The sequence below is a fragment of the Ostrea edulis genome, chromosome 3 (assembly GCF_947568905.1).
Source record: "Ostrea edulis chromosome 3, xbOstEdul1.1, whole genome shotgun sequence".
Classification (NCBI taxonomy): Eukaryota; Metazoa; Mollusca; class Bivalvia; order Ostreida; family Ostreidae; genus Ostrea; species Ostrea edulis.
In genome coordinates this window covers 10,899,918-10,927,845 of record NC_079166.1, presented here as the reverse complement: position 1 = coordinate 10,927,845, position 27,928 = coordinate 10,899,918, and the positions used below count along the sequence as shown (strand labels likewise).

General features: G+C 34.1%; 1 protein-coding gene and 3 long non-coding RNA genes across 4 annotated transcripts; 1 reads left to right on the top strand and 3 right to left on the bottom strand.

The window, feature by feature from the left end:
• Positions 1–690: 690 nt before the first annotated feature.
• LOC125673827 (uncharacterized) lies at positions 691–2,151 on the bottom strand. The gene is made up of 3 exons (XR_007369782.2): positions 1,758–2,151; positions 1,198–1,278; positions 691–839 (listed from the first exon to the last, which is right to left on the bottom strand). It is a non-coding gene; the product is annotated as an uncharacterized LOC125673827 (long non-coding RNA).
• Positions 2,152–12,927: 10,776 nt separating this feature from the next.
• Positions 12,928–14,439, bottom strand: LOC130053219 (uncharacterized). Its single transcript, XR_008801741.1, has 3 exons — positions 14,003–14,439; positions 13,435–13,515; positions 12,928–13,076 (listed from the first exon to the last, which is right to left on the bottom strand). It is a non-coding gene; the product is annotated as an uncharacterized LOC130053219 (long non-coding RNA).
• On the top strand, positions 13,687–23,324 carry LOC125673828 (uncharacterized). The gene is made up of 4 exons (XR_007369784.2): positions 13,687–13,960; positions 14,356–14,400; positions 14,506–14,575; positions 23,214–23,324. It is a non-coding gene; the product is annotated as an uncharacterized LOC125673828 (long non-coding RNA).
• LOC125673824 (uncharacterized) lies at positions 20,962–27,679 on the bottom strand. Its single transcript, XM_048910660.2, has 2 exons — positions 27,223–27,679; positions 20,962–25,164 (listed from the first exon to the last, which is right to left on the bottom strand). The coding sequence occupies exons 1-2, from the start codon at positions 27,282–27,284 to the stop codon at positions 23,475–23,477; spliced, it is 1,752 nt and encodes a 583-aa protein (XP_048766617.2). The 5' UTR covers positions 27,285–27,679; the 3' UTR covers positions 20,962–23,474.
• Positions 27,680–27,928: the final 249 nt, after the last annotated feature.

Here is a 27,928-nt window from a genome sequence, read left to right as displayed (position 1 = left end):
CATGTATCGGAATATTTAGGTTTTTATCAAGAAAATTAGCCATTTATGCATTCCATCTCATGAAATCGAATCCAAATATACATTCAACAATACATCTTGTTTAGATTTCCTCTAATTAAACACTGGCATAAAATTCTGATAATCAAGATTGTTAATGAAAATATTTTTGCCACTGTTTAGCTTGATTAATTTGATATTAATTTTCGAATTTATTCCCGTGTGGTTCCGGGTTTAGAATAGATCCTCAGTACCCCTTTCTTGTCGTAAGAGGCGACTTATTGGGACGGTCTTTCGGATGAGACCATAAAGGTCCTTCTCTGATCAAAGCCCACAAGTGCCGAGCGATGGTCTAAATTTTAAAGCCCTTCACCGGCAATTTTGACGTCTCCATATCAGTGAAAGATTCTCGAGAGGGGCGTAAAACAATATATAATTAAGCAACCAATCGAATTTATTGGATTTATATCAAACTCAGAAAGAGATAAATTTTGCTTGGAACACAAAATAAGGAAAATTCTATTGAGGACAATGCTAATTTTGTAAATCAAATATCACCTCTATTTCATAGGCATATCTCCTACCTCAGAAGCATAAATAAAATGTATTAAGTAAATATATTTGATCAAAAGAACATTTTCCTTCTCATAAGAGAGATAACTCGGTAAAATTAAATTGAAACTCACACGCTACAAAAGTTATCCTAATTCTTTATTTACATGTCAAACATAAATCAATAATCACAAACATATATCAAAATAAAAACAATAAACCCATCAGATGCTAAAAACAATTCTTTTCTGAGTGTAGATTTTCCTCCTAGCTGCCCAGTGACCTCGTTCCTGCAATATTCAGAGATAAAGATGTGTAAGGCAGTGGAATACTTTTACTTTCTTCTTATTATGCATGATACTTTATCTATAATTACTGTTGACTTCAGATTTATCTTGACTTAATATTTCATCTATAAGATACTGAATATTTAGATTGACGTAATATGTACAGGAGATGCAATTACATTTCTGCTTGTCTATAATTTAATGTAGATCTAGGGTGACTTGATATGATGCAAATTTGTGTTGAATTGATATTTCTCTTTCATGTATTGCAGACTTTATGTTGATCTAACATTTTATCTAAAACCTACTACAGATCTGTGTTAGATCTATATTTCATCTATATCTTTAGATATGTACTCACTATCGGTCCTGTTCATTCGTAATCTAAAGCCATCCTTGAGAGTGCCAAAAATAATGAATCTTCGGAGAGCTGTTGCATATCCTGTAAACAATGATAGCCTTACACTTGGAGTGTAAAACACTTACTCACGTGGACAAATGATGTAATCCTTCGATTAACATAAGTTGATAAAAATGTTTGGCTTTTTAATTGCTTTTTTTAATTTAATTTAATTCTATCTTTATTCATTGGGGGGGGGGGGGGTACGCAGATTTCGTTCTAATCACACAAAATATATGTTAATAGTGTTTCTTATACAGTAACATACACTATTCTAAGCTATATAATCTTTAAATTTCTATTATTTGTACAAAGCATGAATATGATTTTCCTTTTATGATTAATGTTGATATAAACATTGTCCTGCTAGATCAAATCGTCCTATCTGTATAGTATCAATATTCATATATTATCATGGGGTCTTATTAATCTTTCAGGTGTATATTGTATGTAAATATTGAGGGATATGTCACAAGCAGGTAAGGAATATACACCATAGCTAAAAGAAATTTGTTGCATACTTTCAATATCCGGTAGACGCAGCCTCCTGGGTCTCCTCGTATTTTAACATTTTTCCTGACCACACTTTTCTTGGGACTTATGTACTTTGTCACTTTCACTGTTATTTTGTCACATTTTCCTAAAGATTCTAATGTTTTAAAAATCCACAGTCGCCTGTTGTCTGCTTATACCCAAACTCCTTTCTTCTTGACCACACTGATTTTGGGAATGTCCTCTATCCGACATCGTTTTAATAATATGTTGTCAACAGTCTCTCCAATGCTTTTATCTGTATGTTTCGATTTCTCCTTGAAATTACATAAAATTGTAGACTGACTGTAGTGTATTTCTGACGGAGCTAACTCCGTTTGAGGCATTTTGTTAAAACAAGGGATTACATGTGCAGTATATCTACTACCGTTTGTATATATATTGGATTTGAAAACTATTTTTGAACATCCAATATTTCCAGTTCTATTTATAGGATATGAAATCAATAGTTCACGAATAGATAAGTTGTCTCACCACGTGCAGTGTTTTCAGAAAATGAACAGGTATACGACATCTCCAATACTGGATTTTTGGAAACAAACAACAATTATGTAAATAATTGCATTTATGTGTTGAATGCTGTTTTTTTTTTGCATGTAAATGTTAGTAGTTCCCATTGTATTAGCTCTTGAAATCTGGGGAACAGAAATGGCAAATAGGAAAATTCTTTTTATGTCAGACAATATGGCAGTGGTGGAGGTGATAAATAAACAATCCAGTAAAGAAAAACATCTTATGCATCTTCTTCGTCGTTTGGTATTGGTGTGTCTATCAAATAATATCTTTTTTAAGGCTAAGCATATTCCGGGCAAATACAATGTGGTGGCTGACAGGTTGTCTCGCTTGTAATTTCAGAATGCGAGGGAGGTAGCGCCATTCTTAGAACAACAAGCAACGGTCATTCCTCCACAGCTATTACAGCTTTGACCTCAACCACTCGTTCGATCCTGGTGGCAGCTCTATCCCCCTCTGCACGCTCTTCATATAGAAATTCTTGGCAACTTTTCCTCACTTACAGAAATGATCCAGTGTCTCTACCATTACTTACCATAGACATTTGTAACTTTATTGGGTTTCTGTTTGAAAAACAGTACAGTTCTAGTAGCATTGCTTCGCATATACCAGCATGAAGTTATGTACACAAAACTGTAAATATGCCTGATCCAACTCAAACTTTTATTGTTCGCAAATTACTGAAAGGTTGTCACAAGCTACTACCCTCTCAGGATGCGAGACTACCAATAACAAAAAACATAATGCACAAAATCTTGGCTGCAATAGTCTTTAGTGTTCCACAAGCGTTAAATCGGGTCCTTTTGCAAGCTCTTTTTCTTTTATGTTTTAATGCCTTTTTACGCTTAGGGGAAGTTATCTCAAAAACCCTAGCTGATAAGGATAAAGTAGTTCAGGTACAGGACATTACTTTCTCTGGAGATGAGTGCAATCCTTCAACTCTTCAAATTGTTCTCAGACATCATAAATCACAAAAGAAAAATGAACCCATCACTATATCTATTCAAGCCAGTCCTAATTCTCAGTTTTGTCCAGTGCATTATCTTCATAGGTATAAAGCAATATTTCCCCATGCTTCAGGCCCCCTTTTCCAGTTCATCAATGGCACCCCAGTCACTTATTCTTATGTCAGTAATGAACTTTCAAAAGCAATTGCTTTTGCAGGTCTTGATCCAAAACGATATAAAGGACACATTTTTCGAATAGGTGCAGCAACACATGCAGCACAATTAGGCTATTCAGAGAGTTTCATTCAACATTTAGGCAGATGGAACTCAAATGTTTTGCATAGATATATTAGGATTAAGTCTTTCCAGTTGTAATAAGGAATATATACCCCCCCCCCCTTCCCTTTCCTATTTCATCCTAATCCGCTGCAGGTCAGTGTTTAACTGCTGCTATAGATTTAGGATGCAGGTCAGTGTTTAACTGCTGCTATTGATTAGGATGCAGGTCAGTGTTTAACTGCTGCTATTGATTAGGATGCAGGTCAGTGTTTAACTGCTGCTATTGATTTAGGATGCAGGTCAGTGTTTAACTACTGCTTAAATTACATTTAAGATTGGCACAGGTAGTTAAAAAAGGGTGTCTCTCTTGCTCTCAGTATATGCTTGTTTATAGTATGTATATATTTGTAACAAATTGTGCAATACAGGTCAGTGTTTTAACTGCTTTATTGTTGCCATAGTTTAGTTGGTTTTTTGTTTATTTCTGTAGTCTTTTGATTTTTGTTAAGACAAGCTAGATACATTTTACTTGTCAAGTCATTGTGGTTAGATCATTAAAGATAATGACTGCCTGCTGGTTCCATCTACCGGATAATTTCTAGATGTATATCATAGTCATATATTTACAGTATACAGTTATGAACGCTAAGCAGATTGCCAGGTCAGTGTTTAACTGCTGGTACAGTTAAATATGGTGAACAGTTATTCAGTTTATTTTCTTTATTCATATAACATAAACCAGAGAAGTATTGAATATTCTGTGCACAACCTCACCTTGGATGGGACAATGTGAGTGCCAAATTCTGTTTGGCCGCTCACATTTGGTGGCCTTTGTATTTTTGATGTGCCATCTTTTTGCTGTAGAGCTAATCAATTTTATAATTTTTGCATATATTGTTCTTCCGTAAATTTAGGGGATCAGCAGATTGATATGTCATTATGTATTGTGTGAATAGTTTTTGGTCTGATCCCCTTATTATATTATGTATATATTTTTCCTTATTTGCGTCATTTGAATAAATTACATACTTCATCTCTACAGTGGTGTTGATGTTATTGATCTAAACTCAGCAAAAACGGAGCTGCGGTGAGTTTGTGCAGCATGAGGAAACATAAAACAACAATTACGTAAATAATTGCATTTATGTGTTGAATGCTGTTTTTTTTTGCATGTAAATGTTAGTAGTTAATATACTTTTTGTATTGTTTGTAACTCTGTGGCTTTGATTTTTCTTGATATGTAATGTTACTGGTCTTCTCCCAGGCCTTGCAGGTGTCAGGTGCCATATTATGTAATTTTCCCAGTTCTGCAGTTGCGGCAGACTTGTTACGCAATTCCGAAATTTTCCATGGCCAAATCTTACCCCTTTGTCTGATAACAGCTAATCAAAATTTATTATCGTTGTCACGTGTTCTGATGCTGTCGGTAACTGACCAGTCAGCCTTGGGTCATTCTCGCTTCATCGAAGCTATTGATAGCATCAAAAAATTTGGCACACCCACCACCACCCCATCTTTTCCTACCTTACTTGCATTGATATGTTTTAAGATATGTTTTAAGATATGTTATGGCCTTTGTATTTTTGATGTGCCATCTTTTTGCTGTAGACCTAATCAATTTTATAATTTTTGCATATATTGTTCTTCCGTAAATTTAGGGGATCAGCAGATTGATATGTCATTATGTATTGTGTGAATAGTTTTTGGTCTGATCCCCTTATTATATTATGTATATATTTTTCCTTATTTGCGTCATTTGAATAAATTACATACTTCATCTCTACAGTGGTGTTGATGTTATTGATCTAAACTCAGCAAAAACGGAGCTGCGGTGAGTTTGTGCAGCATGAGGAAACATAAAATAAATTTAGTGTCAAAATGTAAGGTCAAATTCTGCGTGCCTAAATGTTTCATCGGTGATATATCTATTCAAAGATTGATCAAGACAAACAGTTGTTGAAGTATTATCATTACAGCATAATAGTATTTGTACCATCAAACAATGATCAACTATTAATACCAGTTTAATTACAGTTATGATAATTTGATTGTATACGTTATTAATTTAAGTTTTCACCGGCTATTTTAATTCAAACAACATTTTATTCAATATTGAATGCTACTGGACAGCAAGATAGACCTATCTTAGCCCAGCCCCTCCTTGATTACAAAAGGTCAAATCAAGATATAATTCATAAATAATATAATGAGAGTTGTATATGATAGCCAACTAAATATGACGGAAAGAAAAAAACTACCTAGAACTTCTCAATGCCTTGGATGAAGAGAAGAAAAAATCATATATATATATATATATATATATATATATATATATATATTCACGAGGATTGTGTGCGTAGACGTAATGTTGAACACTTGTTGTTTTTAATTTCACAATATTTTATTAGCACACAACAGCAATAAAATGAAAGAATACACATGTACGTACAATAAATGCAGTTCGTTGTTCTGACATTTCATCTGATATATTATATTCCACTTATTATCTGTCTCATGAAGAATTCTAACTATCACGCATATTATAGATTACATGACCGAAAACAAAAATTCGTAAACGTGACGAGTTTGAAACCAGTTTTCAAGTTTTTGTTTTGTTTTTGTGTTTCAAAGAAAATGTTATATTAATAAACAACATATACGTTATGTATCAATAGGCAAAACATATATAAAGAAGAAAAGATAGATATACACATATATTTATGAATGCTGCCATTAGGGGGTAACGCCTCAAGTAGAATACAGTCCATTCCCTGCCCCCATGGCAGTACTACAGAAGGACAAGTCTCCTCCTTGTAGTTGAGGAAAAGCATGTATAACCACATTGACAATTCATAAAACAGCTTCACATTTAATCTAATTTCTTATAAATTTCGTACTAATATATTTTGTAGTAACATAAAAGATTATTTTTCACGTAAATTTTAATCTCTATGTCTGTTTCTGGTCTCTGTTCAAATCTTAATTTCATTTGAATTTTGTTTACAAGGAAAGCAATATTAGATAAGAAAAGATTGAGAAGTGTGTGTTTTGGTTTTCGACAAAAAATAACCAATGTGTTTCCACTGAATGTTTAAATGGCACACATTTCGCGCGACTACCCATATTTGTTTAACATTTTTACAATCAAATATCAAGTGTTTTATATCTTCCGTCAATTTACAGTTATTGCATAAATTTGAAATGTTTTTATTCCAGATACTCACGGATATATTATTGTTCATTAAAATTATGTAGAAATTTGAAATTGAATTCAGCAAGTTGTTTATCTCTGTATTTTATTGTTTTTATGTATAAATTGATTTTCCGTGTTCTTTGAAGTTCACATTAAGAAGTTTTGTCAAAGTTTTCTCAATTTTTTTTTTTATAAATGAAAATCTTATTTAACATTTTACAACTAAGTTCATTTAAAGGTTCTTATTTTTTGTTGCTCAACAAGAATGTGTCATCATTCTTTATATTAATAAACTTGTTTTTATTGGGGTCTTGCATCTCTTCTACTTGTTTTAAAGTTTTTTTAAGTTAATTCAGTTAGATTTGTATTGTATTATATTAGAGAAATATTCTATGTCATGAAAGTTTCCCTCTTGCTCAAATATATCCTTTATGTATATAATCCCTCCTTTTGCCCAATAAGTGTAAAATGATGAATGCTTTTTTATTTGGAAATTTTCATTTAAACAGATACATTTCTAGGTTGTGATAGAGCCTTGTCTGCTGATGTATATATTTTTTTTCTTTAAGTTTGCATTCGTTAAACGCACATAAAACTTCACTGTAAAAGGTTGGTAGTTTTTTAAAAGCATTTTTAAGATACACACTGATTTTTACTACGGATATTTCCGTTTACCTGATCAAGATATACGGCTCACGGCGGGTGTGACCGGTCGACAGGGGATGCTTACTCCTCCTAGACACCTGATCCTACCTCTCGTGTGTCCAGGGGTCCGTGTTTACCCAACTATCTATTTTGTATTGCTCTCCCTCACGCGTAGCTCTTATCCGTAAACGAATTTGACTCCACTTTTTTGGCACACTGTTTTTCCCTATAATAGCTCTAAAACTTCATTGTTATTTCGGATTTCAAACATTTCGGTTGAGCATCACTGAAGAGACATTATTTGTCGAAATGCGCATCTGGTGCATCAAAATTGGTACCGTACAAGTTTTAAATTACGACCCCTGGGTCGAGGCCTCTGCTGGTGGACTGTTAGTCCCCGAGGGCCTCAACAGCCCAGTAGCTAAGTACTTCGTTACTAGCTTGAAAATACGGATGCATATTTAATTGCAGTGATAAAATTTAGAAATTCATTTCAAAATTAAGGATTATCTCCCTCACGCATAGCTCTTATCCTTAAACGAATTTAACTCCACTTTTTGGCACACTGTTTTTCCCTATAATAGCTCTAAAACTTCATTGTTATTTCGGTTTTCAAACATTTCGGTTGAGCATCACTTAAGAGACATTATATGTCGAAATGCGCATCTGGTGCATCAAAATTGGTACCGTACAAGTTTTACATTATAGAAATTATGAGATTGATCACTGTTCGTTATCTTCACCTTTCATCACAGATATTCGTATTGATAGTTTTCAACAAATAAATTAAATCTTTTGATTTTTGTTTTACTTACATGTAAACATGATTCGAAAAAGGTTTTTATTGTAGTATATATTTTTGAATAAGCGCTTTATTCACATAGATTTTAACGATTTGAATTTACTTTCCACATCGACAATTCCGACTCCACCATCAACAATATTCCCAATTACTGTATTTCGTTTAATTCTATCGCGTTTCCCCCAAAGAAAATTAAAAAAACAAACAAACATTTTTGAATAGTCTTCAAAGTATTCAGAATCGTGGCACTATAATATAATTGTGTAAGTGCTAATGTATTTATAATAGTACCTTTCCCAAAGAGAGTACGGTAAATTTTCTATTTTTTCACATGTTAACCCCCCCCCAATTTTTTTAACGTTATCATTCCAGTTTTTCTCATAACATTTCTTTCAATAATATGACCAATATATATTCCAAGACATAGGACAGGGTCATTTGTAATTTTAACATCGCAGATAGTTTCATATCTATTTTTAAGGAGTTCAAGTAAAATTCCTTTTGTTTTCTTCATGTTGAATCGCATACCTGAAGCTCGAATAAAGTTATTAAGTCTATCGGGTTTTGCATATACTTTATATCTAATAATGGCAATGACACATCATCTGCATGCTGTAGAAGTTTTATTTCGGTGCTCAGAGTGTCGTTTGTGAAACCTCTTATATTTTCAGCGGACTTCATTTTTAGTGACATTATTTCGACCATAAAATGAAAAATTATTGCTGAAACTAGGCATCCTTGTTTGATTCCCCTTTTCATGAAGTATGTTTTAAAGATCCAACAATTATTTCTTATTCGAAAGACTGGATTTTCATTTAAAATTGTTATCAATTTAAAAAACTGAGGACCAAAATCAAATTTTTCTAATACCTTAAACAGAAAGTTCCAATCTTTTTGAAAGTCTATAAAGAATACCCTCTGTATATCTTACAGAAGCCGTGCATTTCTGCCAATAAATCTGCCTTTGATGTATGCCGTTTGATCTTTACTTATGAGTTGATCAATGACTTGTTGTAAGCTTTTTGCGAAGATAAGGGCGAGTATCTTATAATAGGAGTTAGTCACGTTAATTGGATTTCTGTGTAAAAGACATTTCGTTGTTTTCAAAACTTTGTTTAAGTAAATTGTGGTAGTGTGAGTGATATGGCATTCCTACTAGCTCTGGCTAGTGGGTTAACCATTTAGCTCGATTGGTAGAGTGCTGGAATTCTGTGCCAGAGACACGGGTTCAAATCTCATCAGAGGCTTTAAAATCTCTCTGTTGCAAATTTGTAGTAATCAATCTTTTATTTTTTATAACTTGTTCACATTCAGTAAGCGTTGGGAATTCATCACAGTGTTGTCTTTCTTAACTCGATAGCTCTGTGCATTTCACATTGTTTAAGTACATATGGATAAGATTTTCAATATATATATTATTACTTGCATATAGCGCTTCGTAGAATTCACACAATTTATTCATTATATCGCCAGTTTTATTAACTATTTCATTAGTTCCTGTTTTTATTTCGAGTATTACTTTTGATTGTTATGTTTGTTGTTCTAATCTTAAGAAATTGGGTGTATTTTTTCGCCTTTTACGATCCAATTTGACTTTGATCGTACAAATGCATTTTTTTGCAAAATTCTTGCATATATCATCTCTCTCTCTCTCTCTCTCTCTCTCTCTCTCTCTCTCTCTCTCTCTGGCTATAATTGTATTTTTTGTTCATATCAATTAGATTTAAATGTATTGTTCTATGTTTTCAATTTCTCCTTCCATCAGCAGAATACGTTGTTTTGTTTCAAGACGGTTGCGAAAATTGCTTTGTTTTAACTATCGTTTTAATTTTTTCACACTTTAATTGATCATCGAAAATGTTATTTATTTCTTCCAAATGTTCACATTTCAATTGTTCAAGTTGTGTTACATAATTTGCATCAGTTGATAGGGATGGATTTGTTTCAAATACCCTTTAACTCTCTTTTCTCCTATAAGCGTAAAATCAAATCTTATTGCCAAATGATCTGAAAGTCTACTGTTTTGTACTTTAGGTGATTTTTTGGCAAGAATGTTAGCTATTTCTAGTTCAAATATTTATAAGAGCATAAATTATATCGTTAATTCTAATTTTCACCAAGATTTTTCTACGGTCTTGTGATCTATGAACATTACCTCAACTTTAAGTTTTTTATGAAAAAGAATTGAATCTGTAAAGCTATGTAGAGAAGTACCATGCCATCTCGAATTATATTTGAATAGATTTTCCTTACAAAAATGAGTTTCTTGTAACATTACTATATCGATATTACAGTCATTTAACCATTGATATAAAATGTTTCTTTTTTCGTAAGAATTAAATCCCCTCGAATTGAAGGTAATGCATTCCAATTTCTCCATTTCAACGTTCAAAACATTGCTATCAATATAGAGTATAGTGTTTAGTAGGAAAGTTATTTACCATCTGTGACGGTGCTCTGCTCCTTAGCCGCCTGCAGCATCACACCAATGTCCTTTTGATGCGTGGTGGATGAAGGCACTGGCGTTGATCCAGATCGTTATTTGTGTTTCGGCTTGTTGTTTTTCCATAGGTCAACGGCATGTTCTTTCAGGGCCACGCACTGGATTTCGTGTACATTCTTTGCGTAAGGTTGAGGCCATCGCCCCAGAAGTAACTTCCACAAAAGTAGTAGTGTTTTTAGCTGTTGTAAGAGTATGACGGAATTCTTCAACTTGATTAGCCTTGTATAGGATTGTATCAATCATAGTTTTCTCTTTGTAGGATAACCATGCGGCAGAAAGAACAATGTGGTTACCAATATGTTTGGCTTCCAACGCTGATATGGCTGCTCTTAATTGTTTTTTCTGCGGCCAGCAAGTCTCCCTATTGTAGGGCATTAGACCATTGGAGCCAATGGAACTGTTCTCCAAAAGATTTAATGAACAGTGAAAGAAGTTAGACAGAATATTGTCTTCACCTTTGAGCGTTATAATGGAAGAAGAATGTTGATTTTTGTATTTTGGGTAAGCTTCATCCCCTGGCTTGTGTCCAGCTTGAAGACAGATCTTACGCTTAGGCCCCTCTTTGCACTCATGTGTGAAAAGTTGGTTACTCCAGCAAATTCGACATTTCTTTACTAGTGTACTCTTGGTTTGTCCATATTAATAGATAGTACACTGGCGACCCATGCAATAGCTTCTCCGAGGAAGAAATGTATTTTCGGGTAGCGGTTCTATGTATACTATTCTGTTTCCACTGAGGACGTGACGCCATCTCAAGTGTGTAAGGGTTACTGATCCTCTCAAATCTAACTTTGTTCTTGAGGTTGACACATAGCTTTCTTAACATATTTTCAATTTCACTGTTACCCATTGAGGGGGACACGTCAGACACAGTTACTTTAAAATTTCATTTGCTTTTGTGAGTGGTCTAAGTAGAAATGAGTTCCTATCATGCACACAGAGTTTTGATCGTGTAGCTCTATCCCATGTTCTGTTGATTAAGGTATTCAATTTACCAAAATCGGTATTTTCGTATTAAATTAAGGTTTTTGTGCATTGTTATGTATTTTTGTGGTTTGGTTAATACATGCTTTATTTTAACAAACAGGCTACTGACAAATAAATTGATGTCACATGGAATTCAACAATCAGTTTAAAGTCATGCAGCATTTCACAAATTCTATCACTCTTATAACGATTTTATTTGCAAATGCTAGTTGTCGTTAAGTGAAAGGTTGTTTAACGTGTTTCATACCAATTGTGAAGCCATTCTTTGTATACTGATTTTAACTAAGGATTACTCCGTGTACGTGATCAAGATAAAGGACTCACACGGTGGGTGTGGCCGGTCAACAGTGATTGCTTACTCTTCCTATGTCTGGTGTTTCTAGGACTCCGTGTTTGCCGTGTTCTTGAGTTTGTATTCTTTATAGGATTATCAGATTGATCACTATTCGTTATCTTCACCATTTTCATATAGACGATTTTATAACCACTCACTGTGTTATAACAAATTTGCTTTCGGGTTAAAGACGGCAAATCTGTTTATAGCATGACAATATTTATTGTACATTTTACTCCATAGCTAAAACATGTATCGGAATATTTAGGTTTTTATCAAGAAAATTAGCCATTTATGCATTCCATCTCATGAAATCGAATCCAAATATACATTCAATATTACATCTTGTTTAAATTTCCTCTAATCAAACACTGGCATAAAATTCTGATAAAGCTTGTTAATGAAAATATTTTTACCACTGTTTAGCTTGATTAATTTGATATTAATTTTCGAATTATTTCCCGTGTGAATCCGGGTTTAGAATAGATCCTCAGTACCCCTTTCTTGTCGTAAGAGGCGACTTATTGGGGCGGTCTTTCGGATGAGACCATAAAGGTCCTTCTCTGATCAAAGGCCATAAGTGCCGAACGTTGGTCTAAATTTTAAAGCCCTTCACCGGCAATTTTGACGTTTCCATATCAGTGAAAGATTCTCGAGAGGGGCGTAAAACAATATCTAACTAAGCAACCAATCAAATTTATTGGATTTATATCAAACTCAGAAAGAGATAAATTTTACTTGGAACACAAAATAAGGAAAATTCTATTGAGGACAATGCTAATTTTGTAAATCAAATATCACTTCTATTTCATAGGCATATCTCCTACCTCAAAAGCATAAATAAAATGTATTAAGTAAATATATTTGATCAAAAGAACATTTTCCTTCTCATAAGAGAGATAACTCGGTAAAATTAAATTGAAACTCACACGCTACAACAGTTATCCTAATTCTTTATTTACATGTCAAACAGAAATCAATAATCACAAACATATATCAAAATAAAAACAATAACCCCATCAAATGCTTTAAAAAATCCTTTTCTGAGTGTAGATTTTCCTCCTAGCTGCCCAGTGACCTCGTTCCTGCAATATTCAGAGATAAAGATGTGTAAGGCAGTGGAATACTTTTACTTTCTTTTTATTATGCATGATACTTCATCTATAATTACTGTTAACTTCAGATTTATCCTGACTTCATATTTCATCTATGAGATACTGAATATTTAGATTGACGTAATATGTACAGGAGATGCAATTACATTTCTGCTTGTCTATAATTTAATGTAGATCTAGGGTGACTTGATATGATGCAAATTTGTGTTGAATTGATATTTCTCTTTCATGTATTGCAGACTTTATGTTGATCTAACATTTTATCTAAAACCTACTACAGATCTGTGTTAGATCTATATTTCATCTATATCTTCAGATATGTACTCACTATCGGTCCTGTTCATTCGTAATCTAAAGCCATCCTTGAGAGTGCCAGAAATAATGAATCTTCGGAGAGCTGCTGCCTATCCTGTAAACAATGATAGCCTTAAACTTGGAGTGTAAAACACTTACTCACGTGGACAAATGATGTAATCCTTCGATTAACATAAGTTGATAAAAATGTTTGGCTTTTTAATTGCTTTTTTTAAATTTAATTTAATTTAATTTTATCTTTATTATTTGGGGGGGGGGGGGGTGTACGCCGATTTCGTTCTAATCACACAAAATATATGTTAATAGTGTTTCTTATACAGTAACATACACTATTCTAAGCTATATAATCTTTAAATTTCTATTATTTGTACAAAGCATGAATATGATTTTCCTTTTATGATTAATGTTGATATAAACATTGTCCTGCTAGATCAAATCGTCCTATCTGTTTAGTATCTATATACATATATTATCATGGGGTCTTATTAATCTTTCAGGTGTATATTGTATGTAAATATTGAGGGATATGTCACAAGCAGGTAAGGAATATACACCATAGCTAAAAGAAATTTGTTGCATACTTTCTATATCCGGTAGACGCAGCCTCCTGGATCTCCTCGTATTTTAACATTATTGCTGACCACACGTTTCCCGGGACTTATACACTTTGTCACTTTCACTGTTATTTTGTCACATTTTCCTAAAGATTCTAATGTTTTAAAAATCCACAGTCGCCTGTTGTCTGCTGATACCCAAACTCCTTTCTTCTTGACCACACTGATTTTGGGAATGTCCTCTATCCGACATCGTTTTAATAATATGTTGTCAACAGTCTCTCCAATGCTTTTATCTGTATGTTTCGATTTCTTACTGAAATTGCATAAAATTGAAGACTGACTATAGTGTATTTCTGACGGGGCTAACTCTGTTTCAGGCATTTTGCTAAAACAAGGGAATAGATGTACATTATATTTACCAGGTACTTGCTTTTGAATATATTCGATTTGAAAACTATTTTTGAACATCCAATATTTCCAGTTATATTTATAGGATATGAAATCAATATTTCCAGTTCTATTTACAGGATATGAAATCAATATTTCAAGAATAGATAACTTTTATCACAACGTGCAGTGTTTTCAGAAAATGGACAGGTACACTATACATACGATATCTTCATTACTGGGTTTTTGGAAATAAATATATCGGATCATATCAATTCAGTGTCAAAATGTAATGTCAAAATCTGGGTGCTTAAATGTTTCATTGGTGATATATCTATTCAAAGATTTTGTTGAAAAGAAACTGTTGTTGATTGATTGATTGATTGAATATTGTTCAACGTCCCTCTCAAGAATACTAGTATTTCACTCATATGGAGACGCCACCACTGCCGGTCAAGGGCTGCAAAATTTAGGCCTATGTTCGGTGCTTATAGCCATTGAGCAGGGAGGGATCTTTATCGTGCCACACCTGCTGTGACACGGGGGCTCGGTTTTTGGGGTCTCATCCGAAGTACCGCCACATTTAGTCGCCTCTTACGACAAGCTAGGGGTTCTGATGACCTATCCTAACCCGAATCCCCACAGGAAAACTGTGGTTGAAGCATTACCATCACTGCCTTATAGTTCCTGTACCATCAAATAATGATAGTTCAATAACCGTTCTTTTTGTTGTAATGAGAGGAAACTTATTTCATTTAAAATATATCTTGATTGCCATTAAATTTCCTTGCAATTTATTTTTTAATTTGTTTGTTATGGTTATTCAAATTATAATAACATAGAAATCATTGTATATTGTGTTTTATAACAGATGGCTTATTACATAATTCTAGAAAAATTGAGAGAAGAACCAAGTTTCTGAATATTGTAATTCATTCATTTGATTGTATAGGGCTACGAACTCTATTCTGTACATACACTAGGATATTGTAAATATGCTCCTGATATTTTACTGTTCATCAGTTTTCTACAAAATGTTTTGTAATATTGCTTTTTTCAAGTCCTGAAGAATGAAAAAAAAATTTCTATTTCATCAATTAATGTTTCCAAAACCATTTTTGCTAAAAATAGGGCTACGAACTCTACAAAAAGTGGGCATTTTTGCACCCAAAGTTCCAATTATCTGATACAAAGGAGTCAAATTTCATTGGAATTAATTTGTAAATATATTTGTAAATTTGTTGCCATATATAACCATATACAATATTTTAAGTAAAGTATACCCATAACCCTGAAAAATCCCCCTTAGGTGCTGATACTAATTCTTCCGTTATTTTGTTATTTTTCAACCAAATCTGAAATTATAAATTTAGAAAGAAAGTGTATAAAATGCTTTAAATTTAAATACCCTTTCTTAGATTTGATCAAGCATGTATAATTTTCAATTTAATGAACTTTTCTTGGTTACTATATTATACAAAGTACTCAATGTTATGCTGTTTTGGAAAGCTGAAAGTGCCTATCTTACAGTGATGTTATTCTTGAAACTGTATCTATTAAGACAAAAAAGAAATGTGCTTCCATAGGTTAGTCGTAATTCCCACCCTGATTGTGTTTTAGCCGATATACATGTATTGTTGAAGATATCAATGAAAAAAATTTGGGAGTTGACACCCGGAATTGACTTCGTATGTGATTTAAATTAAAGTACATTTAAAGGACACAGGGATCTAATATTTTCCTACAGTTTACAGTGGATCAAAGAGGAGTGTTTTATAGCTCTTTTTCATGTAAAAGGGTATGTTCACTTTCCTACTGGTACTTCATTTTAACTTTGTATCATATTCATATGCAACAATAGCAGTGGTCACATCGATGTTGAATCTTTTCTATGTCTTTTTCTTCAATGCACAAAGTGCAGTTCATAATGTCTATGTTACTGCGGCTAATGGTATTTTGCAAAAAGGACGAAACCGGTTGTGGGGTACCTTGAAGGAAAATCCACTGTAAAAAGTAGAGGATTATGAAATAAAATACCTGTCTTTAGAGTTTTTATATATAATTGTGTCCACTCATGTGGACAAACCATGTGCATGATGAAGACAAGATACATGTAGTGGGCTTGTGAAAAGTAGAGGTTGTGAAATAAAATACCGGGCTTTAAAGTTTTAGTTTTCATATGTAATTGTGTCTCTTCTGTGCTTTTCTTTTGCCTTGATACCTACGTATAGTTACTTCGTAAACTGTACCTAATATTTAATATGCATTTTTTATCGTTGTAAAATGCACAATGTTCGTGTTTGTTCCGTTCCGTTTCGCAAAATACCAATATTCATGTGGATATTAGTATTCAGCGCAACGAAATTCAAGCCGTTCTTGGCACATTGATTTTGACTGCGGATAACTCCGTTTACCTGATCAGGATATGGGGCTCACAGCGGGTGTGACTGGTCAACAGGGGATGCTTACTCCTCCTATGCACCTGATCCCACATCTGGTGTGTCCAGGGGTCCGTGTTTGTCCAACTATTTATTTTGTATTGCTTGTAGGAGTTATGAGATTGATTACTGTTCGTTATCTTCACCTTGCATACTACACATGCAACTAGTCTCTTGTTTACATAAAACATTTCGTCATACTTTATCATCGAATATTTTGGCATTTGCTCACAAATTTAAAAAAAATGAATGTACATCTGTATTAGTTAAGATTTCGAATGTTTGTGTTTATTTCATATTGTTACGCTCACGCTCTTATAAATCAATGTCACTTGTTTTGCCCTATGTCCTTTGAAGATTTCGTTTTCTTCAGTGTATTAAATGATCACTCTGAAAGTAGGCGGAATTGTCAATGAAAAAAAAAATCGGGGTTTATGTAAAACTTTCTGCATAAATGATAGCGGCAAATAAAAACCTCACCAAAACGGCACTGGGAACCTGAGAGGTTACAAACAAGTTGAATTAGTTGAAAACATCTTGTTCCATTCCATTTCGCTAAATATCAATATCTGTATGAATTACATGTAGTATTTTAGCGGAACGGAACGAAATATCGAAATTATCATTATTATACATCTGCAAGTAGTGTACATGTATTTTTATTCAATTATTTTCATTCTATTTAATCATATCTTAAGACACCGAATTCTCTCTTCTTTTTTATTTCCTTTTTTGGGGGGGGGGGGTGTAATTTTTTTTTAAAAATCAATGCAAAATTGTTTCCCCCTGTTTCTGTTCAAGCTTTCTTTTTCTTTGGTTTATCAGTTGATCACTCTTAGAGTAGGAGGAGTTGACAGTGGGGGGAAAATCGTGGTCAATGTACAATTTTTAGATAAATTATAGTGGCGAATAAAAGCCTCACAAAAGAGGGAGGTTACTAACAAGTTGAAATAGTTGCTAGCATTATCAGATTCCGTTTCCGTTACGCTAAATACCACAGGGACTAAGCCCGTTTTGGACCCGGACTCTATGGTGCTATAAATGTACTTGATTTGAAATTTTAATTGCTAGATCCGGAATATTCCACTGTTATTTCATTTTACAACCCCGTACTTTTCATAGTAGATTCCCAACTCAAGGTACCCCGCAACCGGTTCCGTTCCGTTTCGCAAAGTATCAATAGCCTGTCCTGCTCATGTTTTATCTCCCAGACCATACAGTACGTTAATGATTAAGGAGGTATGCTACACCAGAGAAATTTGATATGGATTAAAAGTGGAGGGTATATACAACAATATTTTGAAATTGGAAACTTTCAAATTTAATTTATTTAGTCAAAAAATGCAGTTTTAGTAGAAAACGATCTGAAAAAATTTAAACCGCTGGACTCGAACCCGCGATCTACAGTTCAGCAGTCAACGTGCTAACCTTCTGACCTACTGAGCTAGGTGATGATTTTTTAAATGAATATATGAATATTGCTGATATTTATATTTTAATTCATGTTTTGAAAGGAAGTCAGCCATTATGACGATGTAGAGTACCTCCTTATGAGGGAGTTTGTAATTCGGAACACTTTCAAATTGGAGAGACCGTTGTTTTTAACAACAACAAAACAAAAAACAAAACAAAAAAACAACTAAGTATATCATTTGATATACATATAAAGTTAGTTCAAATTTTCTGATCACAACATATCTTTACTTATAAATTAACAAATTTTGCCAATAAATTCCGAAATGCTTGCTCCAGAGTTATTGCTTGCACCTTTAATGAAAGGTGAAGATAACGAACATTGATAATATTTTATAACTCCTATAAGCAATACAAAATAGATAGTTGGGCAAACACGGACCCCTGGATACACCAGAAGTGGGATCAGGTGTCTAGGAGGAGTAAGCATTCCCTGTCGACCAGTCACACCTGCCGTAAGTCGTATATTATGATCAAGTAAACGGAGTTATCCGTAGTCAAAATCAGTGTGCCAAGAACGGCCTAACAATTGGTATGAAACACGCCAGACAGCATTTGACGCAGTTATAGGTTATATTGGCAAACTAGATCGTTATAACGACTATAGAATTTGTGAAATGCTGACTTTAAACAAGACTGTTGGAACCCCTGTGGCTTCCTAATAATCAAGTTTTATTTACTGTACATGTTATCAATAAATATAACTCAACTAATGCACGCCATTATTGAAAACAATTGTTCTTAGATTCACTTGAATCAGATATCGTTCAATCAGTGCATGTGCGCAACAATTCAAACAGACATTAAAAAGTCCTTCCTCTATGCAATATCATTTAATCGTGATTTCCCGCGGGTTCCATCTAGTAAATAGAGAAAACCATATATACATATATCTTAATACATAGAAAACGACTAAAGATATGGCAGACTTATTTCCGGTTTCCTTCACTGCGGAACTGGGACTGACCTCTAACCTTTGAATGGGTCAAACCCAATGTGAATTTAAATAACTATAGCGTTAGATTCTAATGTTTTAAAAATCCATAGTAACTCTTGTCTGTTGTCTAATGACACCCAATCTCCATAGTAACTCTTGTCTGTTGTCTAATGACACCCAATCTCCATAGTAACTCTTGTCTGTTGTCTAATGACACCCAATCTCCATAGTAACTCTTGTCTGTTGTCTAATGACACCCAATCTCCATAGTAACTCTTGTCTGTTGTCTAATGACACCCAATCTCCATAGTAACTCTTGTCTGTTGTCTAATGACACCCAATCTCCATAGTAACTCTTGTCTGTTGTCTAATGACACCCAATCTCCATAGTAACTCTTGTCTGTTGTCTAATGACACCAATCTCCATAGTAACTCTTGTCTGTTGTCTAATGACACCCAATCTCCATAGTAACTCTTGTCTGTTGTCTAATGACACCCAATCTCCATAGTAACTCTTGTCTGTTGTCTAATGACACCCAAACTCCATTCTTCATACTGATGGTTGTAATAGCCTCTATCGGACACTGTTTTAATGATGTGTTGAAAACAGTCTCTCCGTTTGCGGCATTCTGTTGAAACAAGGCAACTTTACATGTATGTGTCTACTGCATGGTGTCAATATTCGATTTCAAAACTATTTTTAAACATACAATGTTTCCAGTTCTATTTATAAGTTATGAAATCAATATTTCGGGAATAGATAACCTGTATTGTTACCTGCGGTGTTTTCAGAAAATGGACCGGTAGTCATTGTGTCCGATACTGATTCATTGGAAGCAGATATATCAGATCTCATAAATGTGATGTCAAAATTAATGTCAATATCTGCGTAGCTATTTTAAATGTCCAATCGTTGATGTGTTTATTCAAAGGCAATTTATGATCAATTTAAATTGTGTCAGATACAAGTATCTGATAATTAAAGGTTCTTATCGTTCCAGCCTTAGTTACTATCAAACATCTGATACTAGCTAGTTCAGTGCGAGTTATAATCATCTGATATCATGCGTCTTTTTCTTGAAAGTTAAATCATTTTCTGAATCAATTTTAACACATGCAAAGTTTACCTTCATGATATAAAACAACTGTAAACAGAACTACTATTTTCTGAAATGTATGAGAAGGTGAAAATTCAGAATCGTGATCAATCTCATAATTCCTATAAAGAATTCAAAATTAAGAGTAAGGCAAACACGGATCCCTCGACATATCAGGTGCTAGGAGGAGTAAGCATCCGCAGTCGACCGGTCACAATCACCGTGAGCCCTATATCGATATCATAACAAGCCTTTTATCGTAGCAAGACTCTCCACTTGTGGTAAACAGGTTAGAATAGGGATGGGCGACAGAAGCGAGAGGTATCACACAGTTCGCTAACACATGTCCTTGTGTACCATCCCAGAGCTAGCACTATCACAGACTCCAAACTTGATTACAACTCGACCTCAAATATCGGGGATATCTGAGTAACTTGGAATTCTGATATTCTAGGTCTGTTATGCCAACTACACTCATCAGGAACGATTGAATTCCTTCGTTTTTCGAAAACCGTCTATACGATCATGGACCCTTTTTATCAAGCATAAATATTCTGCTTGCAATACTCTCTCCTGATCCCCGTGATCTACATCCGAGTATTAGGTGAGGGGCTAAAACTCCACCTAAATGAAATATAAGATCAATGCGAGTTGTTAGTTAACCAGGTACAAATACCACTCCTTTATTCATTAAACATTCCATTGTGAATTATTTCGTAATACAATAAATAAAATACAATTCACAATAAAATATAATAAACTTCTTTACAACACTTATTATGCTCAAAATGATAACCCTGAATGCGCACAACTTAGCCACATGTAAATGAAATATAAGATCAATGCGAATTGTGAGTTAGCCAGGTAGAAATACCACTGACTAACTTTCCACAGAAGCGGGTTCTATATACACAATCGCATCGCTGATCTGTTTTCAAAATTCCTTATTTGTAACGTCTCAGAAATATGCACCGTTCGCATAAATCTTTAATTTGAAAATGAATTAATTTATTCATTTTGCACATTCAAATTTATCTTACAGATCTTGCATATACATATGTAAATACATTGTATATTTTTAGATTACTGATGTATTCCAACAATTAATCCCTTGACCTGGTCTGGCATTGGCTATCAACTGCCCGTGCCCATATATATATATTGCCACTGCAAAACACGCACCGCCTATTGTACATAATTTATATAAACAGTTAACCTTAGGTCAAAATGATTTCATTCGATACTAACCGTGCTGACCATTTATTGAAAAGCTGACCAACGCAGAAAATATTTATAACGGTGACCCATCATCGACCTTGTGTTCGCACTCACACACATATAGCTAATGCATAGATTTACTTATCTATTTTCAACCCAAGGATATTTCTCCTGTATGTCATGCACATACATTAGCGATAACATTGAACATTCTTTTATGATATCTATAACAGGTGAACAGAGTAATCCGTAGTGAAAGTCAGTGTGTAAGGAATGGCCTAACAATTGGAATGAAACACTATGACAAGTTGTATTAGCAAATAAAATCATTATAACGACAAAAGAATTTGCGAAATGCTGACTTCAAACGAGACTGTTGAAACTTCTGTAATTTAAACTTATTTGACTCGATTTAAAATTGATCATACGCAGAACACCCTCTTGCGCATCGAATCATAAATACCATATGCAGATGATACTGGAATATTGGTACAGAAATATGGAAAGTTGACGTAAATGAAGTCATCCCTTTTTCAAAAGCTGGTTTATCATCTGCATCTGTATGTACAATAAGTTATCCAATATGAAGCAGATATAAATCTATGAGGGATAAAATATTTCAACAGAATATATATACTCCTGTACACTGTAGAATGCACTAAGAACCAGCAATATTTAACATCCAAGCACTAAAATGACCAATGGCATAAACAATATTGAATTCAAAATTGTTCGTGCCGTTGGTCATATATATTGTCAAAATTTTCGGAAAAATAGTAGTGTCAAACAAATTTTTGGATTTGACATAAGATGGGTAAACAATGTAAATTTCACAGTGAAGAGAAGTAATTGATATGTAAATATAATACAATTCACACTGAGAGTGAAGTAATTGTCATTCCCTGTACTTTTAAGACATATTACAAATTTATTGGATATAACAAATTGCCTTTATAACCAATCAAAATACTTGACAATAAGCGTGTTCTGTTGAAAAATAGAATAAGATGAAAGTAAAATACAACTTAAATAAAAACAAAAATTTGCATATGTACAGCATAATGATTATGTGCCCTAGTAATGGGGGGGGGGGGGGTCACTTTACAACAGCTACTTTGATTCTGGATTATGGTACCACGTCAAACTTAAATAATAGATAGCAACTTTACCTTTCCCTAGTGCTCGTCATCAAAAGTGAGAGTCACGGTTCATTCGGATTAGACATTTAATATGGAGGTCTCATGAGACGGTAGGTGTTAGTAAGTTAAAGAGCTTTCCCTGTTACGTAAGATCAGAATTTGAGGTGCTTCACATAAAACTTGTGACTTTTTTTACACCATTCCCGAATTGTACGTAAAATAATATACAAATAAACAAATATGATTAGTTTACAGGGTTGGACAAAGGGATAATAATGTGTTTCAAAACGTGAGTTTATGCAATACATAATATTTGACAAATTGTCCATGATTTTGCATAGTCAAGTATACGTAAGATTTGATTTAAAAAATAGCTATCTCAATACATTACCTGGATTATGTATATCAAACTATAACTATCCCGACCGTATTTCACAATCTCGTTTGATATTGAATTTCGTAATCACTTAAAAGATAAATGTCTATCACAATAGCATTTGATATATGACCATGTTGTTACCTTGCTCACTAAATATTCTATTTTAGTCTTGCTGAATACCGTCATAGCTGATACCACCTCCATTATGTCCAGGGATCCTTGTTTGCGCAACGTTTAATTTTGTATTCTTTATAGAAGTTATGAGATTGATCACTGTTCGTTATCTTCTTTTTTCATTTATCCGTTGTATATGTGAGTTGCATCTTTTGCAGATTACAGCGACATCTCAACTGTCTACAGTAACTCCTTATCTAGCCTATGAATATATGCAAGCATAAATCTTTCTTCGTCTGTATGTATATCACGAGTCAAGTGATATCTACGATTCTGATATCTTTCCTGGTGAAACTATGAAACAGTATAAAATCCATAGATATTTTTAAATTCCCCGTGATATTCAAGTTCCCTAAAACTGTCTGAGCACGTTTTAAAATCCAAAGCTTCTCGTTTTCCAAAGAATAGTATTTGTTTTCAAATTCCATAACACTGAGTTCATGGTCCCGAATTCCGCCTGTGCAAATTTCAACGAGTGCCTTGATGTTGGACCTCCCATTCAAAGTGGCCTTGATGGCATTTGTTGTGTAAAATATATCAGAAAGAGACAAATTCTGTTTCCCCTTTGTTGGCAAGTTTTTCAAAAAGTCCAGACTTCTCCATTTTTCTCCACTTAATTTTACTACAGACCTCAAAGAATCGTGTTGTCGATAGAGGGGCATTCTTACTACAGACCTCAAAGAATCGTGTTGTCGATAGAGGGGCATTGTTACAGGTATCGATATTACTGAACCGGAAATAATTACATTATTTGTATATCTTTCAATGGTTTGCAACAGCCACAATATCGATATTTCCTCTGAACAATATCGTCCCTGGTATTTAAATACATTCAATGAACACTTAAACCCATTAATTGATATCTTGCCAAAATGTTCACAGTATTCATCTAGTAGTTTTCCGAGCAATTCCCCGTCAAATGATGGGTGCACCGTACTCTTAGTAACGAAACTAACATCCAATGGTGTCAGATGAATACTTGTTTTATAGCTTGCAAGACTTTGGCCGGGTAGTGTTGTTCGTGCTGAAGCAGATTGTGTTGATCTTGCAGTTTCAGATTCGCGTAATTTGGAATCATCATTTGTTCTGAGACGTGTTCTAGATACTGTCGAAGTAATTTTAGACTGAATGCTTCTGTCAAGATATGTAGGTCTTGTTGGTCCAATAGCTGGATTTCTACTTGCCGAACTGATATTCATTTCGGTATTATTCAATGTTCGTGTGAATAAATCTCCCTTGGTTCTTCTGGAACAAGCACTAACACTTGCATTACTTGCAATGCTGGATTTCCCTGCGTAATGGGGTTCTGTCTCTGGATGCAAGTTTTTAGATGATATAGATGTTGCACATCTTTCATTTCTGCTACGGTAACCGCCAGAGGATATGTCTCTGTGTCTAGATTCTGTTGCTTGTTCCCAATCTTGAAATGATTTCGCATTTTTAAACCCTGTGGTTCCTTTGGAAGCACTATAGCCGCGGTAATTACTTTCAACAGAAGTTGTTGCGGAAGTTTGAACCTCTGGCACATCATGATCACCGTATGAAAGGACTTCTCTTTGAATTGTTCGTATACACCTACTGGTGTCTTTATTCTGGTCATTTGTTTTAGCTTCAGTACTTCCACCAAATGGCCAAGACCTCCACAGATGCCCCCCTTCGTGGCCTCTTACTCTGATATTTGGTTGAACACAACACTTTTTCGGGTTTATAGAAAACGTAACTTTGACTGTAATTTTTTCACATTTTCCTAATGTTTGCAGTTTTTTGAATATCCAAAGTCGGCGGTTGTCAGCAGTCACCCATAATGTCCTCCTTCTTGTGACACTGATGATTGGAATATCATGTACACTACATTTTTCACATAGAATGTCATCAAGAGTCTCACCAATCAATTTATTGCAATGGACTGTGTAATTCCCAAAGTGATTTGAAATGGAGTCCTGACTGAAAAATATATCTGACGGTGCTAATTCCATATAAAAGACGTTCAAATCCTAGGATATTCTACTCATGATTGAAGAGATAATTAATATCTACTGCCTAATAATATATATCTTTTTCATAAATGAATATTGTTTAAAATTAAACCGAAACCTGGATTTACCAAGACGTTTGTTCCGGATTGTGCACACATAGATCAAACGATTTCAAAAAATGGGAAGGAGGCGTGGAAATCACGCCTCTCTACACTAGATTTAAAGGCTATTGATCAAACACAGGTCGGAAAACGGAACGGAACGTAAAACGTAAAATATTGTATGTCATTATGTTATAAGGACATCATTTTGTAAAATCTAACGGTTTAATATGAACAAGGGAAGTAGGAATTACAGAGAAAACGGGTCCTCGGAATCTACCGTTTCTTATACTTCATACAAATGCATAGGTACATGTATTTTAAAACCATTATAACTTATTATCAAAAATATTAAACAAGCGCCTGCGAGTACCACTCCTCTTCCCCCCGACTTTGTAATTTTTGACCCCCTCCTCCGATTATGATAGTGTGTTCTTTCATAAATAGAATATTAATTGAAAAAGACATGAATTATAATTTAACCCCTTTCAAATTTTATTTCTTTATTCTGACTGTCACCTTAGGAAAATATTTTATGCGCCTATCTAATGATATTTACCCCACTACCCCCCCCCCCCCAGAAAACAGCATTCAAAGGGGTTATTAAAAACCAACACCCACGAACATAGCCTTTTAAAATGAAACTTGTTTCTAAACGTACTAGATATTTCTAAGATCATCGAACTTGAATTTGAGATTTTAGTTTAATATACATTTATGTATCACATCAAATTTTGAAGCAAACGTGTTCGGTGTGTATAAAAGGTTTGCCTCGTTTGGGATCGATTTACGTAAAGTAAAAATTCGTATTTGTACCGATTTCCTGTAAATTAGTGTGGAACTTGGTGGGATTAAAAGATCATCTCATTATTAATCTAGATAAATTCTGGTATATTTAGTTTAGAAATCCTATCCTATTTAGGATTTAAGTGCTGAAGTCAGTAAGTCTATGTTCGTTAAGAACACAATGAATCAAACACAAGATGTTTAACTTGTTGACTGGATAAGATCATGACTTATCGTTGTTTTATACACACTACACCCCCGTTGTAAGTACACACATACACCGTATCATGTGTAAATACACGGTCGTTAAAGACGTTTTGCAACGAAAGGGAGGCATATAAACGATGTTTCGCCTTTCCATTCTCCACCCATAGATGTCGCTGCTCGCTAATACCTCTGTCAATGTCGAAATTCAAGATTTTTACAAAACGCTTCATAAACTCTTATACAAACCTTTAACTGTAGCGAATGCTACGTTCCCATTATCAAGATGTGCGGCACGATTGCATACATGGTCTTAGTCGTGGAGAGAGAGAGAGAGAGAGAGAGAGAGAGAGAGAGAGAGCAGCTGCCTCAATCTGATCAAGGTTAATATACTCTGCCATGAAGAAAAATATAATCTTTATCAGCTAACTCAGCTAATTTGACTTAGGGTGAAATATATATATACCAAGTGTAATGAAAACAGAAATTCGAAAATATTTGAAAGCAACTGCCCATTATCTCTATCTAATCTTCTAATTCTAATATTGTACATTGAAAAACATGAAATGTCCCTTATTAAAAAACTGTGAGGTTTGTAAATTCTGTCATTTAAACCAATCAATGAAATGGTATTTCTAAGCTGCAATGAATATAAGTTTCACATCTCAACAAAAGTAGATATTGGTCTTTGAGAATTACTCCTTACTCTCAGAGCTTTAACTGGAGACAGATAACTTTGGTACTTTAGGGTCATATCTATAAACACACGAGGTCTACAAGACTCATGGTATTTGAAATGACGGATTATCAGAGTTAACAGACTTCTTTCTCCTCGTGGTTCTCAATAACAATGGCATGCAACTGAATAATGCTGTTTGATGATGTTTTTGATTATATGCGTAATAAGGAAAGAAGCTAAACGTAACCATAGTTACCAGGAGGAGTTGACTGTAAATCTCCATGCTTTGACCAGTATACTTTGTAGGGTTAGTGGCATTGGCAATCAGATGTCTGGATCAGGCCACTATTAGTAGTTTTTGATGATGAAAATATGAGTAGAATCCGAGTTTTCTACTTCGGTGATCATAAGAAATTTCTGCTAAATATGTCTATTGCATTATATGACTTTTTAAGTGTGAAACCATGCCGCAAAAAAGATATAGACATCACTGATGAGGGATCAGCATGTACACAGTGAAAAAGTTTGAGAAATTAGTTATGATACAGTCTTGTAAAATGCATGAGTATTTTCAGCAACTACAGCACTCAGCATCTTAAGTGCTGTCTCTGTCAAATAGGAAGGTTCCTTGGAGGTATAATGGTTTGATAACTGTGTTCATGTAAAACTTATGCGGTACCAATTGTAATTTGATGCACCAGATGCGCATTTCGACAAATAATTTCTCTTCAGTGATGCTCAACCGAAATTTTTGAAATCTGAAATAACAATAAACTTGTGAGAGCTATTTTAGGGGAAAACAGAGTGCAAAAAAAGAACTGGAGTCAAATTCGTCTAAGGATAAGAGCTATACATGAGGGAGATAATCTTTAATTTTGAAATGAATTTCTAAATTTTACCACAGCAATTAAATAAGTAAACCCCTGACTTACAGCTGCATCAGTATACACCTGTAGGTTTTC

Excerpts from the sequence above, each read along its gene's own strand:
- LOC125673824 (XM_048910660.2), bottom strand. The coding sequence starts at position 27,284 with ATGCCACTAACCCTACAAAGTATACTGGTCAAAGCATGGAGATTTACA. Across the intron at positions 25,165-27,222 it reads TTTACAGTCAACTCCTCCTG|TCAGGACTCCATTTCAAATC; the intron begins GTAACTATGGTT and ends TATATTTTTCAG.